At 39.7% G+C, this 12,335-nt stretch overlaps 1 protein-coding gene across 1 annotated transcript in view; it reads right to left on the bottom strand.

Moving 5' to 3' along the window:
* The window catches only part of SNX29 (sorting nexin 29), a 509,283-nt gene that overhangs the window by 469,660 nt on the left and 27,288 nt on the right, over positions 1-12,335 (bottom strand). Inside the window, exon 5 of the mRNA XM_065411740.1 lies at positions 1,788-1,968. Coding sequence (XP_065267812.1) covers positions 1,788-1,968 — 181 coding nt within the window. The remainder of the gene's footprint in view (positions 1-1,787; positions 1,969-12,335) is intronic.

The following is a 12,335-nucleotide window of genomic DNA, read 5'->3' as shown; positions in this document are numbered from 1 at the left end:
TCCTTGGGTCACACTATCATAACCCTGAATCTACCTCTTTCTTTATTATGTATAGACACTACCACTATACAAATAAGAGTACTTCCCTTAGACATTTGATAAGATACCAAATAAAAAACTTGAAGGTTAAGTAAAAAACTGGAGGCGTTTGTGAAAGATTGGAGGTCTTGAATGTTAACTAGCTAGCAGGAAGGCTAGAGGAAGTCAGAGTAGATGGAAGGAAATCTTTTTTCTATGGAGTGGAAAAGTAGGTCCCCAACAGCTTACTGCTAGGAATGATCTTGCTTGCTACACCCATAAAGTGATTTAGAAAGGGGAGCAAACTGCTTGATATTAAAAGGAAATCTTTCTATTGAATTCAACAGGAGTCGGATAAGGCCCAAAATCTATGGATGACAGACACTGGAAGGATAACAGATATTCTTGAGAATCTTCAGTGACAGGAGGATCTAAGCAGACTGGAGAAAAAGGACAAAAGTATGTCACATAGAACTGAATGTGATTAAATGTAAAATCAATAACATTACCCACTTCCATAGTGCCTTTCATCTGACGATTACAAAGTGCACGTTAAATTATTCCTTAACACTTCTATAGCACAATATCCTTTTTACAAATAAGTTGAGACACAGTGATTAAGTGACTTCCTCAAAGTCTGACAGAGCCCTGAATCCTGAGTCCAAAATCATAAAAACGTAACAGCAGCCATACTGGGTCAGACCAATGGTCCATCTAGCCCAGTATCCTGTCTTCTGACAGTGGCCAATGCCAGGCGCTTCAGAGGGAATGAACAGAATGAATGAATCATCAAAAATCCATCCCCTGTGGCCCATTCCCAGCTTCTGGCTAACAGAGGCTAGGGACACCATCCCTGCCCATCCTGGCTAATAATCATTGATGGACCTGTTCTCCATGAACTTATCTAGTTCTTTTTTGAACCCTGTTATAATCTTCCCAACATCCTCTGACAAAGGGTTCCACAGGTTGTGTTGTGTGAAGAAATACTTCCTTTTGTTTTTAACCTGCTGCCTATTAATTTTATTTGGTAACCCCTAGTTCTTGTGTTACGAGAAAGAATAAATAACACTTCCTTATTTACTTTCTCCACACCAGTCATGATTTTATAGACCTCTATCCTATTCCCCCTTAGTCATCTCTTTTCCAAGCTGAAAAGTCCCAATCTTATTAATCTCTCCTCATATGGAAGCTGTTCCATACCCCTAAATCATTTTTATTTCCCTTTTCTGTACCTTTTCCAATTCCAAAATATCTTTTTTGAGATGGGGTAACCAGATGTGCACGCAATATTCAAGATGTGGGTGTACCATGGATCTATATAGAGGCCATATATCATATCATCTATCCCTTTCCTAATGATTCACAACATTCTGTTAGCTTTTTTCACTGCCGCTTCACATTGAGTGGATGTTTTCAGAGAACTATCCACAATGACTGCAAGATCTCTTTCTTGAGTAGTAACAACTAATTTAGACCCCATCATTTTATACGTTTAGTTGGGATTATGTTTTCCATTGTGCATTATTTCCTAGCCTCTGCGCTAGCCACTGAAATTTTTAGAACACTTTGGACAGACTATAAAATAAATTGTATAGTAAACAGTTGTCTACGAAAAATTTAAAACAGCAGTTAAAAGTGTGATACTAAGTGGTTTAACTAAAATAAAATGGACTACTTCATCGACTACTAGTTTCAGATATTTTTAAATGCCAGTGCTTAGTCTGCAATTGCATGCATTCCTCCATTATTAAGTCATTAAATACAGTTACCTAAGTCGATTTTTATCTGCAAGCAGCATATGGACATATCTTTCCAGAGAATGTTCATTTAATGCACAGCGTAGCCAGGCACGGCCTCTGCCAATATCTGTAGTAATAGTCCTCAGAGAGTAGAAGCGCTGTAGTTCATGTTTATTCAGAACTTCTCTTACGTAGTACCAAAACACTGGCTCTGCAAGATATATTAAGATACAAAAATACACTTAACTCATATGTCTGGTCTATTTTCCTCTCTCCCTATCACAAAGTCATTAAAGAGAATACCATTTATATCATTTCTATTCTTACCTCCAAATTTTTATGCCAGTTTTTTCAAATATCATTCTAAAGCCAATATAATTACTATTTCATGCTTAAGCACACACAATAAACTGTCTCCTATCTATAGAACATGCTATTTTACTAAAACAATACAATTACCTGCTTATGACCTTGAACATAGATGAATCATTTCCCAGCTTGTTGTAACCCTTCAGTTTAGTAGCTTGCTTACTTCTACAGAATTTCTCTGAAGCTATTGACTGTAGATATTTGTGATAAGAATTATCCCTGCAGGATTCCACCTTCACTCCTAAATCTACTATATATTTAAAAAGTCATCCAATTTACCATTTCATTTATAACAGCAGGGCCAAAATTTCATCTGGGGATGCATATTCCTATCGTTTTTAAAAACACACCTATGCTCCAGAATTGATAAATTTGTGACTGATGTAAGATAACTTAAGTTTGCTGGCAACAAATTCTACTTACTATTAAAAACCTCCCATCAAATTACCGTATTGCAGTTAACTACCATTCTACTCTATATAGGTTCTTATACCATGCTCAACATTCTGACATCTGACCATTTTCCAGCAGTGCATTAAGCAATATGATTAACACTTGTCCTGTGTTTGTTCTCTCCTCCTGTCCCTAGGAGTGGGTTTTGGGTTTGGTTGTTGTTGTTGTTGTTTGGGGGGGGGGGGAGGTTGGAGACAAGAGGAGGGAGAATTTGGTCTGTTTTTTTAAATATGCATGTTGCTATGTGTTTATGCTAGAGAAGGCATAGTCAAATAAATGTGCCTTGTACTTGATGTGGAAGGTGGTGCAGATTGTCATTATTTCTGGGAGGAGTTAATCCCACAATCTTGAACTGGCCCCCAAGAAAGTTCTGAATTAGAGGTAATGACAATACACATGTCAAGAACAGCATACGTGTGTACAATAAAACACTTTTACTTCACCACATTTTTCAATTAAACTCAAGATGTTCTCAGGATACTTTTATGCCAGGTCACATCCTCCCAATTCACTGGGGAGAAAGGAGCAGCCATCTATTAGCTTATTCCTTGCCATTAAAATAATATTTTTAACAAGTTATATGCAGTTTGACAATTACTATTGACCATCAGTATTGCATGAAATATATATATTGCTCAAAAACAAACTATACAGCAATATTAGCATTAGAGTCTCAGTACCACAAGATATTATTGAAAAAAATTAGGGAAAAATATTAAAGTGTGAACAAGAAAATTGGCAGTTCCGCTAAATGAGATGAAAACATGTAAGAGATAGGAACCTCACACTTCAAAGACATATCAACCACATATCCCTGGGGTTATAAAGAAACTTCCCCCATGGGCATGTTTATCACAGACATTTTCATTTGGGGGATTTATACATTTCTGTGAAACACAGAATACTGGACAAGATGGACCACTTGTTTGATCCAGTATAACAATTCTCATTGTCCCCTGTTCCTTTACACACGGATCCTACACATGGACTAAATTTAACAATTAAAATGGAACTACTCACATGTGCAAAATTAAACATGTGCTTACCATGGATTAGGGCCTTATATAATGAACTAACATGGAAAAGATAAAGAGGGCCACACTATATGTGTGGAAGCTTTATTACTATTTCTGTAGCTCTGGTCTGGCTTGCATTTATTTGGATCTCTCCATTTCAAACAGTTAAACTGGCATATCTAAGAAAAGAAAAGATTCCTTAAAATAAAATACATCAGTAGCAAAACTACCTCGATTTACTTCTTTTATGAAGAGAGTCTCTTATGATTGTTTATGAAAACATGCATTCATTTGTGTTTCAGTAAGACGGAAAAACTGAAGGAGGAAATGAAAATGTTACTGGAATGAAAAAACAAGTAGATTTCCCCTTCTGCTCAAAGCTAACAATCCCATGGTTTCCTGGCACTCTGCTTATTGACAGCAATCAAGGCTTTCTGAAAAGGATGGAATTTCGGGCATCAACAGTTAATATTCAAAATTTATCGAATATAAATTAAATACTAGCATTACATACTACAGTCCAGTATGAACATATTGATATAAGGTGGGATTTCCAAAAGCACTAAGTCAATGATTAATTGGGAGCAGACACACAGAGCTTTTGAAAAATCCCACCTCTCAGGTTCACTATACTATTTCCCAGTCTGACAATCACATACAAAAATAATAATCAGGAAGATGATCTACTCTGTATTCAATGTATCCTGCATAAATGTGAGGCAAAATACTGATATTATGCAAGTTACTCAAATATTTACCCACTTTACACAAAATAAAGTTTACATAAATTATACATTCAGTTTTGCTCTATTTGATTATAGGTTCCATAAAGCTCCCATGTATTATACATTACTCAGCTGTGTATTACAAGGTTATAATGCCATCCTGAAGTGGTTTATTGGGCAAGGACGAACTAATTTTGAAGTCTGGTTTCAGAAAGTACAAATCTATGGCTTTTTGATGGGGAGAAGGGGAAAAGCCCAAAGTTCACAACTTAGGCATTGTAACTAGCTTGTACTTAAATATTTGCCTTGTAATTAGTTGGAAAATGTTTTTAAACATTTTATAGCATTTTTCACATTAAGTGGCATTGTACAATATTTTGACATTGCCTTTTCTGTGCTATGTGAATAGATTTTTTTAATTTCTTATTTATTCACAGCCAAGCAGGTGCAAAATTTTGTTGTTTTTAATTGGTCGTTTGATTAGATACTAATATTTTAATTCCCCCATACACACATTGATATAAATTAGTCATTCTTCTTTATAAACATATACAGAAAATGATGGTGGTTATCACAGAAGTCTTCTGCATTATGAATCATAAGACACTGTAGGGAGGGTAATCACTGCCTATAATACAATAAGATGGCATGCTGTAAAGAAGAAAGAATGTTTAAGATAAGAACATAAGAATGGCACTCTTGAGGGAATCCTGCGCCAAAAAATTAAAATTCTGCAAAATTCTGCATATTTTATTTGTCAAAATAACACTATATAATTGCATCAGTTGCAATTATTTTGGTAATGTATTTCAAAATACCTGTCAGCAACTATGTCTGTAACAATAAAGACAACAAAAATTCCCCCAGGAGTAGAGTGTTAAAAAAAAACCCTACGACAACCCAGTTCCTGTATCTCTGCCCCCTCCCACCCAGAGCCGAGATGGGGGGGGGGGGCAGACACCCATACCTTCTGCCCACAGAGCCCAGCCATGGGGCACCCCTCAGCCCAGACACCCACAACCCCTTGCCCCCAGACAACCCCTTGCCCCCAGAGCCCAGCTGCAGGCACCCATGCACCCAGACACCTGCAACCCCTCCCTCCTCAGAGCCCAGTTGTAGGGCACCCCCGCACCTCCTCCCCACAGTGCCCAGAGGGAGAAACTGCCTGATGCTGGGTCACAGGCTTGTACTGAGTTTCCTGAATGCCGCCTCCTTCCTTCAGAGTGTGCCGGGAACTGTAGCTGCTGGGAACCCTCTAGCTCCTCCTTCCCTGTCCCCTGGCGGGCCTTCTATTTGCAAGCTAGGAAGCTGGGCTCTGCTGGATCCAGCAGCCCCTAGTGGCAGCCAGCAGTTCTGCAGTGCCAATTCTGCAGTGAAAAAGAAATTCTGCGCAGAACAGTACATAAGAACATAAGAATGGCCATACTGGGTCAGATCAAGGGTCCTTCCAGCCCAGCATCCTGTCTGCCGACAGTGGCCAATGCCAGGTGCCCCAGAGGGAGTGAACCTAACAGGCAATGATCAAGTGAGCTCTCTCCTGCCATCCATCTCCACCCTCTGACAAAGAGAGGCTAGGGACACCATTTCTTACCCATCCTGGCTAATAGGCATTAATGGACTTAACCTCCAAGAATTTATCTAGTTCTCTTTTAAACCCTGTTATAGTCCTAGCCTTCACAACCTCCTCAGGCAAGGAGTTACAGAGCTTGACTGTGCGCTGTGTGAAGAAGAACTTCCTTGTATTTGTTTTAAACCTACTGCCCATTAATTTCATCTGGTGGCCCCTAGTTCTTATATTATGGGAACAAGTAAATAACTTTTCCTTATTCACTTGCTCCATACCACTCATGATTTTATATACCTCTATCATATCCCCCCTTAGACTCCTCTTTTCCAAAAGTCCTAGCCTCTTTAATCTCTCCTCATATGGAACCCGTTCCAAACCCCTAGTCATTTTAGTTGCCCTTCTCTGAACCTTTTCTAATGATAGTATATCTTTTTTGAGATGAGGATACCACATCTGTACACAGTATTCAAGATGTGGGCGTACCGTGGATTTATATAAGGGCAATAAGATATTCTCCATCTTATTCTCTATCCCTTTTTTAAACATTCCTAACATGCTTTTTTGACTGCCACTGCACACTGCGTGGACGTCTTCAAAGAACTATCCACGATGACTCCAAGATCACTTTCCTGATTAGTTGTAAGCTAAATTAGCCCCCATCATATTGTATATATAGTTGGGGTTATTTTTTCCAATGGGCATTACTTTACATTTATCCACATTAAATGTCATTTGCCATTTTGTTGCCCAATCACTTAGTTTTGTGAGATCTTTTTGAAGTTCTTCACAGTCTGCTTTGGTCTTAACTATCTTGAGCAGTTTAGTATCGTCTGCAAACTTTGCCACCTCACTGTTTACCCTTTTCTTCAGATCATTTATGAATAAGTTGAATAGGATTGGTCCTAGGACTGACCCTTGGGGAACACGACTAGTTACCCCTCTCCATTCTGAACATTTACCATTTATTCCTACCCTTTGGTTCCCTGTCTTTTAACCAGTTCTCAATCCATGAAAGGATCTTCCCTCTTATCCCACGACAACTTAATTTACGTAAGAGCCTTTGGTGAGGGACCTTGTCAAAGGCTTTCTGGAAATCTAAGTACACTATGTCCACTGGATCCCCCTTGTCCACATGTTTGTTGACCCCTTAGAACTCTAATAGATTAGTAAGATATGATTTCCCTTTACAGAAACCATGTTGACTTTTGCCCAACAATTTATGTTCTTCTATGTGTCTGACAATTTTATTCTTTACTATTGTTTCAACTAATAGTTCCGCAATTTCACATTTGAGTTCTTTCAGAACTCTTGGGTGAATGCCATCGGGTCCCGGTGACTCGTTACTGTTAAGTTTATCAATTAATTCCAAAACCTCCTCTAATGACTCTTCAATCTGTGACAATTCCTCAGATTTGTCACCTACAAAGGACGGCTCAGGTTATGGTGTCTTTGAAAAGTGTCCATGTAGCTTGCAGGGATTTCACTCTAGTCACTATACCTTTTAATTTCTGTTTAACTAACCTCCTCATTTTTGCATAGTTCCCCTTTCTGAAATTAAATGCCACAGTGTTGGGCTGTTGGGGTGTTCTTCCCACCACAGGAATGTTAAATGTTATTATATTATGGTCACTATTTCCAAGCGGTCCTGTTATAGTTACCTCTTGGACCAGATCCTGCACTCCACTCAGGACTAAATTGAGAATTGCCTCTTCCCTTGTGGGTTCCTGTACCAGCTGCTCCAAGAAGCAGTCATTTAAAGCAGTGGTTCTCAAACTAGGGCCGCGGCTTGTTCAGGGAAAGCCCCTGGCGGACCAGGCCGGTTTGTTTACCGGCCGTGTCCGCAGGTTCGACCGATCGCAGCTCCCACTGGCCGCGATTTGCCGCTCCAGGCCAATGGGGGCTGCAGGAAGGGCGGCCAGTATGTCCCTCGGCCCGCGCATTTCGTCCTGAAGTGACATGTACCCAGTCAATATGGGGATAATTGAAATCCCCCACTATTATTGAGTTCTTTATTTTGATAGTCTCTCTAATCTCCCTTAGCATTTCATCGGCACGATCACTGTCCTGGTCAGGTGGTCAATCATAGATCCCTACTATTATATTCTTATTAGAGCATGGAATTACTATCCAGAGAGATTCTATGGAACATGTGGATTCATTTAAGATTTTTACTTCATCTGATTCTAAATTTTCTTTCACATATAGTGAAATCCCCTCCCCATCACCACCTCCCCCCACAACCTGTTCTGTCCTTCCGATATATTTTGTACCCTGGAATGATTGTGTCCCATTGATTGTCCTCACTCCACCAGGTTTCTGTGATGCTAATTATATTAATATCCTCCTTTAACACAAGGCATTCTAGTTCACCCAACTTATTTAGACTTCTAGCATTTGTGTACAAGCAGTTTAAAAATTTGTCACTGTTTATTTGTCTGCCCTTTTCTGATGTGTCAGATTCTTTTTTATGTGAATGTTTCTCATCTGATCTGGCCCATATTTCATCCTCTCCTCCTGACTAAAACCTAGAGAATCTCTATCAATAGACTCTCCTCTAAGAGAAGTCTCTATCCAATCCACGTGCTCCTCTGCAGCAATCGGTTTTCCCCCATCTCTTAATTTAAAAACTGCTCTGCAACCTTTTTAATGTTAAGTGACAGCAGTCTGGATCCACTTTGGTTTAGGTGGAGCCCATCCTTCCTGTATAGGCTCCCCCATCCCAAAAGTTTCCCCAGTTCCTAATACATCTAAACCCCTCCTCCCTACACCATCGTCTCATCGACGCACTGAGACTCTGAAGCTCTGCCTGCCTACCTGGCCCTGCACGTGGAACTGAAAGCATTTCTGAGAATGCCACCATAGAGGTCCTGGATTTCAGTCTCTTTCCTAGCAGCCTAAATTTGGCCTCCAGAACATCTCTCCTACCTATGTCATTGGTGCCTACATGTACCAAGACCACCGGCTCCTCCCCAGCACTATACGCAAGTCTATCTAGATGCCTCGAGAGATCCGCAACCTTTGCACCAGGCAGGCAAGTCACCATACGGTTCTCCCGGTCATCACAAACCCAGCTATCTATGTTTCTAATGATCAAATCTCCCATTACTAACACTGTGCAAATTCTGCATTGCGCAGTGGCGCAGAATTCCCCCAGAAGTAGAATGGCCATACTGGGTCAGACCAATGATCCATCTAGCCCAGTATCCTCTCTTCCAACAGTGGCCAATGCCAGGTGCTTCAGAGGGAATGAACAGAACAGTCAATCATTGAGTGATCCATCCCCCTGTCATCCACTCCCAGCCTCTGGCAGTCAGAGGCTAGGGACATCCACAGCATGGGGTTGTATACCTGACCATCCTGGCTAATAGCCATTAATGGAGCTATCTTCCATTAACTTATCTAGTTCTTTTTTTAACCAAATTATAGTTTTGGCCTTCACAACATCTCCTGGAGTTCCACAAGCTGATTGTGTGTTGTGTGAAGAAGTACTTCCTTTTGTTTTAAACCTGCTGCCTATTAATTTCATTGGGTGACCCCTGGTTTTTGTGTTATGTGAAAGGATAAATAACACTTGCTTAGTCACTTTCTCCACATCATTCATGGTTTACAAGTATAAGTTATTTGTATTTTCAAGTTCTGTTCCCTAGGTCTGTCACTGGCTCTTCACATGGCCTTAAAAAAGCCACTCAACTTCTGTGCCATGGTTTACCATCTATAAAATAGATTTTGCAGCTTCCAAGAATGGATCACTGGGTTATGATTTATTAGTATAATCCTGGAGCATCCAAGGTAATGGAACAATCTATACCAGTATATTATACCTGAACTACATAGGGGGAGATGATGCAACAAAGAAAAGATAAAACACATGGGCACAAGAGTATCACTGACAAGGGGCAAGAGCAGAAGAGTTCTAGTGAGCAGGGAGAAGAGAGAAGCAAGCACCTAACCTCTGCTTCTGTTAAGACCATTGTGATAACAGAAGTGTAACTGGGGGAGAAGAAAGAGGAGGAATTCTCTGCAAATATTTTGAATCTTCTCAAAATACTGTTCTACCCATTATTCAAACAAACACTGCAAGGAATGCAGACCCTTTATGCTAAAGGACACTAACAAATACCAAAATCTTGACTGAACATCAAAATGAAGTCCTGTATTGTTATTTCAATCCAAGAGAACACAAGAATAAAGGAACATCAAACTAGAGACAGAGTTGCGACACTACTGAGGAAGAAGGGACCTATAACAATTGCACATGCCTTTCAAGATTACATATAGCTACAGCCCTTAGAACCACATTCGCTCTCAAAGGGCAAAAATGTTTTTTTCAGAATCTTGCTTACAAAAAACAAAAATATAATATTTTATATATATTTTTAAGTACCACAGGCTTTTTAAAGATCCACTCAAAAAGGCTGCTCTTTTTCAAAGCGTATCTTTGGTAAAAATACTCAGGTTGTATTTAATATGAATAAAAATAAAACAATATTAAAAGATCAGCACTGATGTAAAAAGCAGCATTGTAGATGTTTTACAGCGATTCTGGATCACATTTTGTCATAAAATTTGCATCCATTAAGTTCAGCTGAGTTGTCCAACTTTTTTACTGCCAAAGATTGCTGCTAGAGCCACATTTATACAGCTGAAATGTAGCATTCAGATATGTTAATCACAGAGTTCATCTATTCCTTTGTGTTATAGCCACCCTGAATACAAACCAGATCAGAATCATTTTCCTGACAGTACTAACAGTATTAAATTACATTTGTACCTGTTTTGGAGATGCACAATCATTCAGAAAAATAAGTTTACTTGCAAATAGTCACTGACATATTGATCATATGTTCTCTTCAGTCACTATTCGGTGTTGTTAAATTTGCCTGCTGCACCACATCCACATTCTCACTCTTGACTGAGCTTCCACATGTTACTCATTATTATGGTTTTCTATGCAGCCAAAAAAAGATACTCCTCTCCTCGAAGTACAAAAAGAATCTCATATTACTGACAGGCAGCCAAGTAAAATGCTTTTTTTTTTTTTAAACGGTTATATGAGCACATGGAAGCTTGGGAACAATTTAGCTGAGCTAGGTAATGTGGATGGATATCTCAGAATTTTAAGATTAAGGAAGTTCACAGATGGAACAAGGAACCTCACATGCTTCTGATTTTACCACCAACCACACAGTGAGCCCTGAAGCATAATAGTTAGGGCCCTACTAAATTCACGGTCCATTTTGGTCAATGTCACAGTCATAGGATTTTAAAAATCATAAATTTCATTATTTCAGCCATTTAAATCTGAACGGTGTTGTAATTGTAGGGGTCCTGACCCAAAAAGGAGTTGTAAGGGGGGTGGGATCCCAAGGTTATTGTATAGGAGATTGTGGTACTGCTACCCTTACTTCTGCGCTGCTGCTGGTGGAGAGCTGCTTTCAGAGCTGGGTACCCAGCCAACAGCCGCCGCCCACCAGCTGCCCAGTTCTGAAGTCAGCGCAGAAGGGTGGCAATACCGTGCCCCTCCCGCCAAAAATAACCTTGTGACCCTCCTGCAACTCCTTTCTGGGTCAGGACCCTCAATTTGAGAAACGCTGGTCTCCCCAGTGAAATTTATAAGTATAGGGTAAAAGCCCACAAAAGACCAGATTTCACCAGGGGGGAGGCACGACCAGATTTCATGGTCCGTGACACATTTTTCATGGCCATGAATTTGGTAGGGCCCTAATAATAGTGAGGAATATAGGAATGCATTTAAATGTCAAAGTATTGTGATCACCAGGAGCAGTAAGAGGTAACTGTAGAAAAGGAGATCTTGGATTAGGAGAGGGCAGAACAGCTGCTGAACAAAAGGATGAGATTGTTGATTGGAGGCTGGGGAGGCTATCCACTGAAGAAACTACCAATGGGAGGAGGGACAAAGAAGCAAAGCATTCTGCCATCCCAATCCACACTAAAAAAAAGGCAACAACAGGTACAGAAGAAGCTAGGATTCCACAAGGATCTGAATAAGCAGCTGAACTTTTATTTGTTTATCCAGTCTGAACCTCCAAACTGTTTTGAGTTTTGCCCATCACTACCGAGGAAAGAAATGTTCAAAGCTATCTATACAAACCACACTGAAAGGATAATTCAGAGAACGTACACAATAGTTTCCAAAGAAAGACAAGTCTTTAGGCTTCAAAGAAAACATTAATACAAGAGTCCAGAACACCAGCACAACTTATCTTAGCCCATGACCAACAAGAACAAAAACCGCATTAACTAAATTATGAGAAAAAAAATTAGATTAAACTACAAGTTCCTATTGCACTTAACTGTATTTGTAATATGCCACATAACAGTATTATGGAAACTGTAGGTGGAGGTCACAGTAAGTATAATAAATTCCACCATATAGAAGGATTAAATGTCAAAATATATTACTTCAACACTTGTTACAGTTGAGTGA

Source organism: Emys orbicularis, chromosome 10 (genome assembly GCF_028017835.1).
Source record: "Emys orbicularis isolate rEmyOrb1 chromosome 10, rEmyOrb1.hap1, whole genome shotgun sequence".
Taxonomy (NCBI): Eukaryota; Metazoa; Chordata; order Testudines; family Emydidae; genus Emys; species Emys orbicularis.
The sequence above is the reverse complement of the archived record's forward strand: the minus strand, read 5'-3'. Positions and strand labels throughout refer to the sequence as shown.